At 40.7% G+C, this 16835-nt stretch overlaps 1 protein-coding gene across 2 annotated transcripts in view; it reads left to right on the top strand.

The window, feature by feature from the left end:
* Positions 1-16835, top strand: part of arhgef10 (Rho guanine nucleotide exchange factor (GEF) 10) — a 235584-nt gene that overhangs the window by 17339 nt on the left and 201410 nt on the right. For both annotated transcript variants that reach the window (XM_080413203.1, XM_080413202.1), the window contains exon 2: positions 586-665. In XM_080413203.1, coding sequence (XP_080269329.1) covers positions 629-665 — 37 coding nt within the window. In that variant the 5' untranslated portion in view covers positions 586-628. The remainder of the gene's footprint in view (positions 1-585; positions 666-16835) is intronic.

Raw genomic sequence — 16835 nt, 5'->3', positions numbered from 1 at the left:
TGAGACTGCCTCATGTAGATAGACTGAGGGGGAGACATTATTATTCAGCTGTGCTAATTTGCAGTGGTGTAAAGTAACTTAAGTACATTTACTCAAGTAATGTACTTAAGTACAATTTTGAGGTATTTTTACTTTACCGGAGTATTTCCAGTTGTTTTACTTCTACTCCACTACATCTCAGAGGCAAATATTGTACTTTTAATCCACTACAATTATTTGAAAACTTTAGTTACTAGTTACTTTGCAGACAAATTATTAACATACATGAACCACTTTAGCCCTATTTTATACATAGGGTATTTGAAAATAGCCGATCTACAAGATCTGCTATTTTCAAACATTTTAGTACTTTTTTTTTTGAACTTTTAAGTATATCTTGATGCCAATACTTTTGTACTTTTACTCAAGTAACATTTTGAACACAGGCCTTTCACTTGTAACAAGAGTATTTTAATATTGTGGTATTGTTACTTCTACTTAAGTAAAATATCTGAGTACTTCTTCCACCACTGCATTGTCAACCACTCGATCTGCCACCCCCTGACATTATTGTTCCCCCCCCCCCCCCTCTCCTCTGTGGTCCAGGCAGGCTGCTGAGTGAAGAAGAGTGAGTCCAAGACAAGAAGACATGGACGAGGAAGACTTCCCACCGCCTCCTCCTGAAAGTAATGCCAAATCTCCCTCAATTCAATTTTCAATTCAATTCAAAAGGCTTTATTGGCATGAGAAAACATACATTTACATTGCCAAAGCAAACAATACAATCAAAACGAAATAATGTATGTACAATTAAAAAGGAATAGAAATGATGAGTACACAGAGTTGTTACATTGCAACTGAGGGAAATGTAACTTACAAAACCATAAGAATTGTGCATTTGCTGTCAGAAATAGTTAGCCTATATATTCATCACATAGGAAAGGTTAGCTTGGGATAAGCTTTTGCAAAGTTGTCCACAAATAGCAGCTGTTTTTCAAAAGTGCTTCAAGGTAATTGCTCTGTTTTCTATGTACCGAGGTCACTCCATGCAGACAGTTCAGGAATACACACAATGATTAGTAGTCTTTAAGGTGGTTGACAGCTCACGAGCTGCTGTGCTCACACACACACACGCAACTCTGTATATCATGCTGTCATACAGTGCTGTGTCGGTGGGTTGGGATTAACTCTTTGACTGCCAGAAATAAAACATAATTTGCCACGCCACTGCCGTGTTTTCATGATCCCCCGATCGCTTTAAAAGACGTATACGAGTGGAAAACCACTGAAAACACAAAAATCTCCTCAGTGTGGGCCATAGCAAAATATGACGGGAAATCTCATCATTGGCAGTTAAAGAGTTAAGGTTGCAGGGGCCGGTTAGCTCAGCTGGTTAGAGCGTGGTGCTAATAACGCCAAGGTCGCGGGTTCGATCCCCGCATTGGCCACAGTGGTTTTGAGCTGAGAGATGTCGACAGACATTGAAGGACAGCTGTGGCAGGAATGTCCATGATGCTGTGGTTGTTGTGTCAACCTAGGCTACTCACTACTTCAATGAATCTGTCTCTCTGGTGATCTTTATGTTGGAGACCTTCTCTTGCCTCATCCGACATGACTTCTCTTCATAGTGTAGTTCAGTTCAAGAGGTGACTGATGCTCTTGATGGCTTGATGTGGCTTTCTGGTTCAAAGTAGATGATTCTCCTAGACTCCTTGGTTGGTAGCAAAAGTTCTGGTATTGCCTGATATTGCGTCCGTTTTCATTTGTTTATTTTCCAACAGTATAGTACTTTATACTCACGTGACTGTAAGCACACAAGATTGTAACTTTAGTCCATTGAAAGAACAGAGGAACGGTTTTCTCATAATATATATAATATAATATTTTATAATATTTTCTCAATCATTCATTATCACGGGGACGCGGGGGTTAACAGGTCGAGTTGGCAGATCTGTTTCTAGCCTAAAATCTCATGTCCAAGACGACATAAAATTATCTTGAAATGTCAACTTAAATCACACTTTTAAAAAAAGACAGCTGTGTGCTGCAGTGTGACTCGCCGCAAGCGCTTAGTGTGCCTCTCTCTCTTTTCTCTCTCTGAGAGAGTGAGACTCACTCACCCACCCTCACCCTATAACGGAGCATTTTTACTTACATCGTAGTTGGACAAGTCATCCCCTCATGCAACATAATGTATTCTCAGAGTCATGTCAACATTGCCAGTTTTGGCTACAGTTAGGCTATAGCCTGACTTATGGGCAGTCCCCCCTCTATTGTTCCTCCCCAAGTGTGTCTAAATTAATTACATCTGCCCTTAACCAAATAATATCATCAACCAAATGCAGAACATGCATTTAGTGTTATGCAAATGAACCAATAAGCCATTAAGTATATTCAGATATTTTCATTGACATCCCTGTTTACCATATCGAAAGGTCACGTGACATGAGATGTCCCCCTGTAACTTTGTAGGTGTGGGGCCGGTTAGCTCAGCTGGTTAGAGCGTGGTGCTAATAACGCCAAGGTCGCGGGTTCGATCCCCGTACTGGCCAGTGGAGTTTTGAATTGAGATGTTGACAACACATACCCTGTCTATTGAAGGACAGCTGTAGCTGGAATGTGCAAAAAGCAGTGAATAATGCATTGCTCACTACTACCAAAAGGTGGGCTAGATATGCACACAACCTCAGTGTCTTCTCCCCTCTTTGACAGCCAGCTAGTAGTATGTGCCAAAGCTACTAACTGCTATTAGCTATTATGATCTTCACCAATCCCTGAAGCGTTATTATGGATTCCACCAACGTTATAGGATAGACCCGCCTTACCTTTCTGCAAGGTTAGGTTTAGGCATAGTTGCAAAAACGCTAGGAAGGAAGAACTGACAATCACAGCGGGTCTCCCAAGAAAAATTGTGGGATCCATAAGCACGCATCTCTGGAGAGGCGTGGGTGCGTGGGGAACAGACTTTAATTAATCCCGTAAATTAATCAGTCTCTGGGTTGATCTTTATGTTTGAGAGCTAATTGAAAAAGCTGTTTGAGAATAAATGTGCATAGTATGCTTATGTGCTTTCTGGGAAGGTGACTTTTTATCCAAAAGAAGTAGAACTTGTTATATTTAGAGAGCAAGAGGCTACTGTAGGAGTGCAGAGTTACAATGAGACTCAGACTGATTTGCGTCTTGAAGACATAGGAAGCACTAATTGTATTAGTCAAAAAACAACAACACTAATGTTGAAGAAAAGGTAATCACTTCGCAGGAGTGTGTGTGTGTGTGTGTGTGTGTGTGTGTGTGTGTGTGTTATTATTGTGTAGTATTATGCAAATGAACCAATAAGCCATTAAGTATATTCAGATATTTTCTATTAACCGGTTAATCATTGACATCCCTGTTTACCATAACTAAAGGTCATGTGACATGAGATGTCCCACTGTAGCATAGTAGATGTGGGGCCGGTTAGCTCAGTTGGTTAGAGCGTGTTGCTAATAACGCCAAGGTCGTGGGTTCGACCCCCGTACTGGCCAGTGGAGTTTTGAATTGAGATGTTGACAACACATATGCTGTCTACTGAAGGACAGCTGTTGCCGGAATGTGCATAAAGCAGTGAATAATGCATTGCTCACTACTACCAAAAGGTAGGCCAGCTAAACGCACAACCTCAGTGTCTTCTCCCCTCTTTGACAGCCAGCTAGTAGTATGTGCCAAAGCTACCTTGATATTAGCTATTATGATCTTCACCAATCCCTGGAGCGTTATGGATTCCACCAACGTTATAGGATAGACCCGCCTTACCTTTCTGCAGTTTCTGCTAAGGCACAGGGCGCCACAGTACTCACTACTTTAATTAATCCTCTAAATTAAGTCTCTGGGTTGATCTTTATATCTTAGAAGGCTGTGTGAGAAGAATAAATGTGCATATTACGTTTTCTTCAAAACACACATTTTGCTACTATTCCTACATATTTTGTCCAAAACTTACACAAACCAGTACACATTATCTCTGAAGTCATGTGATCAAGATGTTTAAGTTTGATTTTTCAATGAAATTCCAAGTGGCTATGAGTGGCAAAGTTTGGGTAGAAAACCCAGCCTGGCGGAGACCTGTGCTCCGAGAAGCACACTTTTCTAGTTATGCTCTGCGACAGAGAGTGTTGTTGTTAAATGGGTGCTTCCTAGCTCTTCAAGACTCTACACTCCAGAGTACCCCCCCATCTAGACATAACAAGCTCTATTTCATAAACAAATCTCCCCTCCCAGAAACTAATAAATGAAGCACCGCATTAGTTTATGTAGGAGACGGAGTCATACACGCCCCAGCTGTAATCAACTGTCTGTCTGTTGAATGTTTACAATCAGCCACACTTTTCTACTCACCGATCACAGCAAGGCGGTCAGCATAACCGTGTAAATATGGCTCCCTCCTACTACACTGAATCTCTGCTATTCAATTGCTGCCACATACTATATTGATGGCAAAGCTTGCTTCCACCATTCCAGCCTCCACCTTCTACTGTAGTTCAGAGTCTTGCATGGAACAAAAGGTAAACTGAATGTTACACTTGAAATTCGTGCTTGCGTGGCTCTAAAGTAAGCTGAAATTCATTGTTTGCATGGCTCTAAAGATAAACTGAAATGCAATATTGCATGGCTCTAAAGATAAACTGGAATTCAAGTTTGCATGACTCAAGTTCAACAGATTCAATGTTTTGCATAGCGTTCCCTGATTTAGCTTAGCTAAAATTAGGGAACATCTTAAAGAGCGGAGCCATCAATGCCAAGTATAACTGTATTCCATTTCTTGAAATAAAACGCTAGATCTATTTATGATGTAACATTTATTGTTATGTATTTATTTTCTGTGGTAGCATGTGTTTAATTTTTAAAGCAACAGCAGTGGACCACTTCATGATACTACTTTAACCATAAACAAAGTTTCATATCAGGGTCCGTAGGACAAAATCCAGGGCTCTAGACAAACCTTTTTCACCACCATTCCAGAACCATCCCAAAATAAATAAATAAAATTAACCACCCCAAAGCTAATGTAACATGTCCCCAAAACTATTATACTTTTAAAATAATGTATCAATTTGTTATTGTAATTTGTTCTGTTGAAATATGCTTGGCAATTCTTTCTACTTTTATATTGTGATTTGTGGCTACAAAACATCTGATTGCCATGGAGCTGCGGGAATTGGAGAGGGTGTGGGTGTCATATACGATAAAGATTTGCCGTGTGTTGGAGGAGTTGCTGTAATCAAACGTACCTGCATGTAGGTTTTGTTGGGAGTTGGACCTGTGGCTGAGACTGAGAGATTTATTTGACATATTGAGAGAGAGTTTAATAAAACACCTTTATTGGAGTAAATACTTCCGTCTGTCATCTTTTGCAGGGGGAGTTATGTCCCCCTGTAAAAGCACAGAACTTGGTGAAATCAATGCCAGCATGGACGACTGGCTTTAGTGTTAAATAAATATGTAACGTCTTGTATTTGGAAATAATAATGTCCCTTCTATTAAACAACAGCTCCCTTTTTAAAACTCTTGTTTGTGCATGGTGCGACAATATCACAGTACCAGTCTCAGTTTAACATTATTATCTTATCTCTAATATCACAATCCAAATCATTTCCATAACATTAACTAATAGAGTAACTATGGAGTGCATGTCAATCCATGGAAAGGAGACGCAGATCTGGTAGGGTTTGTCTCTCAGCCAGAGCTTGTATATCGGCAAGTTTCGACTAGGGTTGGATTAGGATACAGTTACCAGTTTGACAGTGTTCTCCATCTCTCTCTGCTCTGTTTATCCTCTTCAAATATTGCAGCATGTTTGCAACTAAGCTCTACCTGAGGGCGATGATCACTGTCGCCTGCGGTAACTTTTATTAGCATTCTGTAAACATGATATTTGCCGTATGCCTCGTGCCGCGAGTTTGTGCAGCATTTACGCAGTGACAGTGATATGCGCAGCCGGCTCCAAAAAATCCTCTTCGTCCCATCTGTATCCCAGGAGAGATTAGTGTTTGTCCCAAATGCATTTATTTATGTCCCCTGGACGACAGAATCATTTAGGGTGGGTCGTCCACGGCCTAATGAAAGTCAATTTGGGACTACTGACTGTATGATGGAACAACTACCTGTCATCCCCTCCCTGGGGGAATAGTTCTGTTTAATTGGGAACTGGCCAGACTGGTCTGTGCAGAAGAGAAGGAGGGATTGACAGGTCTGATAGGAGAGGCTTATCTCTTATAACAGCTCTTCACAAGCTATGAAGTGTATGTCATAGGAGAAACGGGACCAAATTAAGAGTAGGTTCCATCCTTACCTCACATTGGCCATTATGGGGAACGTGTGCTCGGAAAACGAGAAGTCGAACAAGTGTGGGACTCTGTCGAAGACTCAGCGTGAGTACAGACACTCCAGTCTTATTTCCTTCCCTGAATCATGGTTGTACAGTGGCTGTACTGACCAGCACTGAACAGATGGCTTTACACTGTGACATGCCAACCGGGAGATGTAACGCGTTGTAAGGATGTAGATCTGCTATTTTCTCACTCATAACAGAATAGTTCAGAATTGTGTCTTTACCCAGCCAGCACACCCACGTGGGTCCCATATGGTTTCAAGGTGGGCTGAACTATATGGGCCCCAAGTGGGCAATGTCAGCGGGATCCACACGTGTGGGTTTGCCCATGTGGGCTTCAACGGGGTTCTACCTGGGCCTTGGATGGACCCCAACTAGGGAATTATATGTGGGACCTGTGATTGTCCATGTGGTTAAGTGGGTTCTACCTGGGCCTTGGGTGGGCCCCAACTAGGCGATTTATATTATATGTGTTGATGTGTTCTTTGAAAAGAGCTGTTCACAAGCTATGAAGTGATACTGTTACTTTCTTGTTGAAATTTGGTTTACTGTCCCTTTAAGAAAAGCTTAGGTTAACAAGGCCGCTTAGCTCAGCTGGTTAGAGCGTGGTGCTAATAACGCCAAGGTCGCGGGTTTGATCCCCGTACTGGCCATTTTTACAGATAGATAGTGGCTGTATGTGTTGTACAACTACCTGTCAATGCCTCGGGGTATAGTAATGACCTGTTCACAATGCTATGGGCTAATTAAAAAGTCATACCAGGTGATCAGAATGTTTCTCACCATTGTTTATGGGTCAGGGGACTAACGACATGTTATGATAATTGCTAAAGCTGTGTATTTAACATACATCTGTGTAAAATGGACAAATGATAAAACACAAACAAGACGAAGCTGATTAATTCAAGTGGGAAGCACTTAGTACGGAATGGAGGTGTAGCTGATATTTTAGGAAAGGTGTAGACTTAACCTAACTTTAAATGGATAATCATCAGGGGGTCAAAATGCCGAAACCCGGGATCGAACCAGGGACCTTTAGATCTTCAGTCTAACGCTCTCCCAACTGAGCTATTTCGGCTGTGTTTAACCTGTTATAGGGTGTTAAGCAAATAGGGTGTTATTACCTTAGTAATAACACTATTACCCTGTTATTACTAGTTAATCCCGCTATTGCTACTGTGTATTGACAAAAATGTTATGATTATTCTACAGACCCCTATGGTCTCTGTGTGGGTATTAAGTTTCCTCTTAACCACATGAAGCCTAGCCTCCCTATTCTTCTGGACATGTTGTAATAGTCGAACATTTGTCAATAATAGATGAAGATTTGCAGAAAACACTGCGTGAGTGAGCTTGTAGATTGGCTACTTTATTGAAGAGATTTGGTAGAGGGAAAAAGTAGGAGAACAAGTACAAACCCCTGGGGGACCCCAGTCAACAAAGTATATAGGGTTTTTGTGGCTAAATTGTCACCATGTCAGACAGAGGGACAGAGAGCTCTGATAGGGTAATCTCTAGTTCAGAAAATGTGTTGTTCACAAGCTCTGTGTGTCTGTCTCTGTATTTTACAATATCTAAAGGCCATGTCCCACTGTTACTGTGGTGTACTGTCACTTTAAGAAGCCTTAGTCCTTTGTAGGTAGGCCGGTTAGCTCAGCTGGTTAGAGCGTGGTGCTAATAACGCCAAGGTCGCGGGTTCGATCCCCGTACTGGCCATTAAGTTTATACAGTTGTATAGCAGCACATAATCTCACCCATTGTTTATGGGTCAGGGGACTAACGACATGTTATGATAATTGTTAAAGCTGTGTATTTAACATACATCTGTGTAAAATGGACAAATGATAAAACACAAACAAGACAAAGATGATTAATTCAAGTGGGAAGCACTTAGTACGGAATGTAGGTGTAGCTGATATTTCAGGAAAGGTGTAGACTTAACCTAGTGTTGAAGTTTTAACTATGGATAATCATCAGGGGGTCAAAATGCCGAAACCCGGGATCGAACCAGGGACCTTTAGATCTTCAGTCTAACGCTCTCCCAACTGAGCTATTTCGGCTGTGTTTAACCTGTTATAGGGTGTTAAGCAAATAGGGTGTTATTACCTTAGTTATAACACTATTACCCTGTTATTACTGGTTAATCCCGCTATTGATACTGTGTATTGACAAAAATGTTATGATTATTCTACAGACCCCTATGGTCTCTGTGTGGGTATTAAGGTTCCTCTTAACCACATGAAGCCTAGCATCCCTATTGTTCTGGGCATGTTGTAATAGGCAAACATTTGTCAATAATAGATTTGCAGAAAATACAATGCATGAGTGAGCTTGTAGATTGGCTACTTTATTGAAGAGATTTGGTAGAGGGAAAAAGTAGGGGAACAAGTACAAACCCCTGGGGGACCCCGGTCAGCAAAGTATATAGGGGTTTTGTGGCTAAATTGTCACCATGTCAGACAGAGGGACAGAGAGCTCTGATAGGGTAATCTCTAGTTCAGAAAATGTGTTGTTCACAAGCTCTGTGTGTCTGTCTCTGTATTTTACAATATATAAAGGCCATGTCCCACTGTTACTGTGGGTGTACTGTCACTTTAAGAAGCGTTAGTCCTTCGTAGGCAGGCCGGTTAGCTCAGCTGGTTAGAGCGTGGTGCTAATAACGCCAAGGTCGCGGGTTCGATCCCCGTACTGGCCATTAAGTTTATATACAGTTGTATTGCAGCACATAATCTCAGCCATAATAACTTGCATCATTTCATGATGTATGGAGTTCAGCAGAAATGACATAAGTATGGAATAGCATTACATGTCTTTATGATATGAATCGTTCATCATTTAACCCATTAATACCTGGGACGCATCTGTGTCATTTTAGATTTCTTTGGCTATTCAAAAATAGCAGATATACAAGCTCATAGCGCGGCACCGAGTGCCGCGCTACGAGCTTGTAGATCTGCTATTTTTGAAAAATCGTGAAAAAATATTTTCCAGATTTTTTTAAAAAAACTGTTAGGATTTAGAAAACATTTTTAAGAATGGCCTCAGGTTTTAATGGGTTAAACACTTGGAACTAATAGATTAAATTGGTGAACACCAGCCTAAGCCTAACAGTGGAAATTATCTGTGATTCATTATGATGACTTTGATTGATTTATCCTGATGGTAACACAGATCATATGATTGATGATTTTCTCTGTCCAGAAGTAGAAAAGGGAGCTGGTGTTGTTGTTTATTTGTGTGTAATAATGTAATAACACAGTAATAATGGGCCTGCTGTGCAAGTATGTCAGACCGACAGTAACGTACAGTCAGTAAGAGAGCTGTCACGTCGTACTGGAGGGGCAGTAAAGATGGACAGAGTGTGTAAACAACACATTCCTGTCCTCCACCGCTCTGCAGCGTGTGGGCAGAGGAATGGAGCGCTCTGAACCCACACACACACACACACACACACACACACACACACACACACACACACACACACACACACACACACACACACACACACACACACACACACACACACACACACACACACACACACACACACAGCCCCCAGGGACAGACACAGGCCAGAGAAAAAAAATGAAAATGCTTAGTGTCCAGCTGGGCAGCCACTTGCTTGGTTGCCTTGGCGATGCTAGAGCAGATTGTAACCCAGTGAGTCATTGGAGCAGAGAACAGAATCCATATTGTGATTATGAATTGACAATGGACACCTCAGCTTGGCCCCCCTGTGTGTGCGTGTGTGTGTGTGTGTGTGTGTGTGTGTGTGTGTGTGTGTGTGTGTGTGTGTGTGTCTCTCTGCATACAGACACATATTACTCGCTCAGCCAACTATTAATGCTCTTATGCAGAGTCGGCAGTGGTGTAAAGTAACCAAGTACATTTACTTAAGTACTGCACATAAGTACAATTTTGAGATACTTTTACTTTACTGGGGTATTTCCAATTGTCAATACTTTTACTTCTACTCCACTACATCTCAGAGGCAAATATTGTACTTTAACTCCACTACAATTATTTGAAAACTATTGTTACTAGCTACTTTGCAGATATAAATTATTACATTATAAAGCATACATTAACCACTTTAGCCCTATTTTATACCTAGGCTATTTGAAGATAGCCGGTCTACAAGCCCACACAGCGCATCGCGACGCGTTGTGAGCTTGTAGATCTGCTATTTTCAAACATTCTAGTACTTTTACTTTTGGTACTGTAAGTACATTTTGATACCAATACTTTTGTACTTTTACTCAAGTAAATTTTGAATTCCGGACTTTTACTTGTAACAGAGCACTTCTACATTGCCGTATTGATACTTTTACTTAAGTAAAACATTCGAGTACTTTTTCCACCACTGAGAGTCGGTGACAGATGCATTATTGAATGCATGACTGATTGAAACTCATCTGTCCAGTTCCTATCATACTGAACCCTGCTTCATGTTGGTATACAGCACAGTGCTTTTGTTCCACCCTACAGAGAGAGAGAGAGAGAGAGAGAGTATTGAGTCTAATGTCTAGCAGCTAGAGGTGTAACGATTCAGAAACTGCATTGATTTTCAACGATCTACTATATCGATATGCCAACAGCAAAATATTGTGTCGTTTGACTTTGTATCGTATCGAATAGTTTTGCAATGCAAATAATCGATTTTATCGACACTTAGTTCACTAATTACTTTTCCATTACATATCGCTACACTTGGTTTATGGATAAATGTGTGTAATCTCTGTTTTCATGTCAAGGTGCGGATTTGTCCATATGTGTTCAAATACAATGTCCATGTATTTGTCAGAGAATCACTGTGTTTACTTCTTTATATCCATAATAATAAATCTTTCCCTTAAAAAACCTGCACTCTCCACACGTTTCACACAGATTAAAACGTTTTGCTAAATAGTTACTGGATCAATTTTAAATCATTGAATCGTATCGTATCGCCATCAATGAACCAATATCGTCCATGTATCGTATCGTCAACCATGTATCGTGATGCGTATCGTATCGCTGTTAAAATGTATCGTTACACCCCTACTAGCAGCACATAAATATTCTTCCCACGGTCTCAGACGTGCAGCGGTCTGTTAGTCACGTCTTATTATCATCTCCGCACCGTCATTATTTTCACAGTTGGAACAGTAGAGATAGCATCTTACTTTCCAGGTTTGGTGTCTCCACCTCCTTTACTAATGGCTCTAGATGGCCCCACACGGGGTCACAGTGTTTTGGCCCGCGGCGACGGTCAGAACAGAACAGAACATTCCTGCACAGACCGACTGAAGTTGGAACAACTGGTATGCCTGTCAACACCCGACAGAACAATATTGATGATTTACAATAGTTCACATTGCTATGGGGGGGGGGGACTTCAAAGGCAGTTTTTTGGGAGGCCAAAGTTTGTCGTTTTATAGGTGACCGATTAAGCCTCGGGGGTCTGACAACCTCACGAACCCCAGCGTCCCTGTTTTGAGGTGAACATTAAATGTTCACCTTTCAATTTTGACGAAAATAGCTCACAATGCAACGCGCTGTGAGCTTGTAGATCTGCTATTTTGGCCGAAGAGATTTGGTGTAGAGGTGGGGGAAAGGAAAGGGCGTATAGTATAGAGCCGTGGAGGACTGTGGTCAACTCAGTATATAGGGTTTTAAGTGGTTATGGCAGTGGTTCTCAATCTCAACCTTTTCAGGCCGTGAACCCCCAAAATAATCATATTTGAACTGGGTGACCCCCCCATCCTGATAAGCACTTGGAATGTAGGATTTGAGGCATTCAATTTAGTTTGACTCGGTTCCACAAATAAATATTGTGAAATAAGAAAATGTGAATCAGCTATTTTCAGCTATTATTTGACAATTTGGCCAATGTTTGACCAGTTTTTATAGTAGTTTGTTGATTACTTTTGATGCAGTAATGGACTTTTTCTTTTCCTTCTTTCATTTTTAGGTATTGAAAAGGTCTCAAAAGTCCTAAAATTGTCACTTCACTGTCATCTGGGGATCCCCCCCAAATCATATGGGCACCTGGGGGTCGGGTCCCGACCCACAGGTTGAGAACCACTGGGTTAAGGGATAGTAAATGGTGTGTGAAGTGTCTTATTCAAAGAACAAGTGACTACATGAACAGAACAAAGCTTACTCACACACAATAGCATGGAAAGGAAGTTTGGTCGACAATATAATGTTTTAAGGAAACGGATCATGTAGCTGAGAAAGTTTTAACTAAGGATTATAAAGGAATGCCATCAATCAGGGGGTCAAAATGCCGAAACCCGGGATCGAACCAGGGACCTTTAGATCTTCAGTCTAACGCTCTCCCAACTGAGCTATTTCGGCAGTGAGTGGGGGAGGGGTCAGATCACAGTGTTATACGTGGTGACTGACTGTTCAGGAAACAGACTTACTTACTCACCCTAGGGGAGCAAAGGGCTGAAGTCACTCAGGAAACAGGCCCTACTTTCAATGTGGAGTCATAATTTGACCATGATATAATACGTAATTACAGTGTTATTACCCTGTTATAACAGGGTTGTAACACTATTACCCTGTTATTAATGGTTTGCACGGCACCTATTGATAAACTTTTAACTATGGCTAACCATCAGGGGGTTAAAATGCCGAAACCCGGGATCGAACCAGGGACCTTTAGATCTTCAGTCTAACGCTCTCCCAACTGAGCTATTTCGGCTGTGAGGCAGGGGAGTGGCCAGTACCCCCGTCGTCTGTGTTGGTGACTATTCAGGAAACTTGGAACAAATGGGACCTTTCTTTAGGAAACAAAAGTGAGCCACTAGGCTAATTAATTCCTTATTTGACCAGTGACAGGAAGGTGCGAGGAATCCATGGTATGCTAAGTAGGGTTGGGTACTCAACTCTGTACTTTTAAGGGTACTGACTGTATTACATTGGTACTACTGAGCACATAGTCATGTTAGATCAGTCTGTGATTACGGTAGTATGTTTTTACATAATTATTTAAAAAAAAAACTGAAATGTTAAATGCATAGTATGTAACTTTGCCCTGTGTTTATATAACAAAACAATCGATTTTTTTTACCTAAACATTTCCCTCTGTACCAGTAGATATCAGCCACTGGAGTAGTGTGGTGGTGATTACCTGCAGAAACACACTTTTCACTTACTTTGGTCGACCCAAAACGTCCCCGTCTACCAAAACAAACAAGTGACAACACCAAAATACAGTGAGAGGACAGTGTGTTTCTGCAGGTAAACACCACCACAGTACTCCATTGGCTGCTGACTGCTGACATGATAGGTAAACACAATATGTATTGTTTAGTTATGTAAACGCAGGGCAAAGTTACATACTGTGCCTTTAATTAAAGTGCACTTTCCCTGGATTGATAAATAAATAAAGATGTTCGAAAGGTGCAGAGATAAGTGTATCGGTGTATCAGTGTCAGATTCTTCAGCGACCTCCTAAGTCTTGGCGTGCTCTCTCATAGGGACGCTGTCAGGCGGAAACCTTGTATGTCCAAAACTTTTCAAAAATATTTCAAAAATACTTTTGAAGCATACAAGCAGTGGTGTAAAGTAACTAAGTACATTTACTCTAGTACTGTACTTAAGTACACTTTTCGGGAATTTTTACTTGACTGGAGTATTTCCAATTTCCAATACTTTTACTTCTACTCCACTACATCTGGGATCCAAATATTGTACTTTTACTCCACTGCATTTATTTGAAAACTTTAGTCACCACCCACCACTGCGTACAATTGCTTTATGATTATTATTTTTTAAACATTAAGAAAAAATCTAATATGGAGTTACAAGGTTTTCTGCCCAACAGCGACGATAAGGTAAGCTTAGCTGACTAAGGACCCGTAGGAGAAACAACTTGAGACTTGAATGAAGGGAGTTCCCTTTCATTCATGGAACGAAACCCACGTTTGGCTGACTGCATTTGTCATTCCTCCATGAACTCTGCTTTCTGTCAATACCAGGGGTCCCCATTGTTAGACCGAAGAAACGTTAGATAAGGCATAGATAGAGGCTTGTTGTTTAGCACTGCTGAAGAGTCCCTTCCCCTGACAAATGCCATTGTTTTATGTCACTCTCAATGCAGCGTAGCCATTTGAAAGCGGATCAATTTACGTTGGACCTTTTACAGCAGCGTAAGATTGATGGTTTGCTCCAGGCAGCATTCCTGGTCACTGGAGGTGACTGAGACAGTCTCCGTTTCCTTGCACGTCTTAACCCATTTAGATCGTGTCATTTTTAGATTTCTTTGGCTATTCAAAAATAGCAGATCTACAAGCTCTATGAGCTCGTAGATCTGCTATTTTTTTTTTAATTAGCAAATTGAATATATATATATATTTTTATAAATCTTTGCTTCTGGGGACCCTACAAATGTCTTCTAAATCCTAACAGTTTTACATCTGTTGCGATAATATCAGTGATGCTGGAACTTTTAACATGTCAAGGACCCCCAAAATGATATGTATTGGGCCGCGGAACCCCATCTCAAAATATTTAGTTCCATGAAGCTAGATTTGAGTTACAAATATCCGCTTTAAAAAATATATATTCAAAGATTTGCACACATTTTCAAGATTTTTCAAAAAAAAAAAAGATCTACAAGCTCATAGCGCGGCACTCGGTGCCGCGCTATGAGCTTGTATATCTGCTTTTTTTTAATAGCCAAAGAAATCTTGAAATGCCACCGATGCTTTCCCGGTCTTAACCCTCCAAGACCCGCAGTTGTAATATTACAACATTTGTATTTTATCAAAAACATGGTATAAATCATTTGTTTTCCTGTTATTCTTTCACCTAAACATCATCATTGGATCCTATTGTTTAGTCTTGCAATGTCATTGGCCGGGATATTTGCATATAAATACCCCCCACAGAGGCAGGAAAAGTCACAACTTGAAAATCCTTGAAGGAAGAACAATCTCTTTTTCACTGGACAGGATTTCTCACAAAAAAGTAAGTAAAATGTCTGCAATAATTTTTTTGGTGATCATTAGAATGTCTAGAACATGTACATATGATATTATTGGGAAAGATATCCCCCAAATGTAAATTAGAGCATGCTTTATACTTGTTGTTTTTTTACAACTCTGGGTCATAGTGGTAGCAAATAGCAATGCCACCTGTTCACCTGGCTAAGTGGAGTCTTATAGTTTTCACAATACATTTATACAATTATGTGTATTTTCCCCACATTGCATTACTATATATATATATATACCACAAATAACCACAAACATTACCAAAATGTTTTGCTAAAACATTATAGGCAATGAAATGTTATAACTTATAAGCTAAAGCAGTATATTTGTCTTCGAGTACAATTGGTTAAAACATACAAATTGGTATGTGTGTGTGTGTGTGTGTGTGTGTGTGTGTGTGTGTGTGTGTGTGTGTGTGTGTGTGTGTGTGTGTGTGTGTATATATATATATATATATATATATATATATATATATATATATATATATATATATATATATATATACCAATTTGTATATTGTAACCAATTGTACTCGAAGACAAATATACTGCATCATTAGCTTATAACATGTCATTGCCTATAATGTTTTAGCAAAACATTTTGGTAATGTTTGTGGTTAGCAATCAGTGTATGGTAATTGTTCATATGGGAGTCGCCCAGTTAAGAATCTCTCATCATTGTTCATGTGATGGGTGTTGGGATTGCCCACTTACAGTCATCCCCAATCCCTTTGTTAGGCTAAGCATCATCATTCATCACTGATGGTGCTAAGTACCATCATCACTGATGCCACTTGTGAGGATAAGCAAAGTACAATAGGTTGGCCAGACAGTATTGTGTGACTTGTGAAATATGTACCTGCAGTGAGATGTGCTAGTACTAATGTACTAATGGTATTTCTTTATTTTCATTTCAGAATGCCACAAGCAAGGAGAGAGCCTCGCTGGATGAGATGATGATTCCATTCAAGGGGAGGTTCAGCAGCATCAAGCAGTACATGAGAGGCAAGCCACATCCCTGGGGGTTCAAAGTATGGGTCAGAACAGGGATCAGCGGCATCATGTGTGACTTTGACGTTTACCAAGGGAGCAGCAATGGCGTACGAGCCATCTTCAGCTCAGAAGAGACAACTGGAAGATAGTCCAGACTGCAATCCACGCAAGGCACCATGTCAACATCGGCCATCAGATGTGCGCCAGGACCAAGTTGGACACCTCCCACGGAAGACAGAGAGGGGGCGCTGCAGGAATAGTGGCTGTTCAAGTTACACCAGCTTACTCTGCCACAAGTGTGGTGTTCGTCTGTGCATTTCAGGAGACCGAAACTGTTTCTGGGACTATCACTGCTAAAAAGCAAGTGATTGTAAATGGTGTTCAAATAGATGGATGAGAGGGGGTGCCCGTTTCATTTTGAGCAGGTGTGAATTGGTCTTCGGTGGAGGGCTGTTTGCATCACATTGTGACCAGTGTATATTGTAATTAGGTTTCTTTAGTACATTC

The sequence above is a fragment of the Gymnoscopelus braueri genome, assembly GCF_963280865.1.
Source record: "Gymnoscopelus braueri genome assembly, chromosome: 19".
Classification (NCBI taxonomy): Eukaryota; Metazoa; Chordata; class Actinopteri; order Myctophiformes; family Myctophidae; genus Gymnoscopelus; species Gymnoscopelus braueri.
The sequence above is the reverse complement of the archived record's forward strand: the minus strand, read 5'-3'. Positions and strand labels throughout refer to the sequence as shown.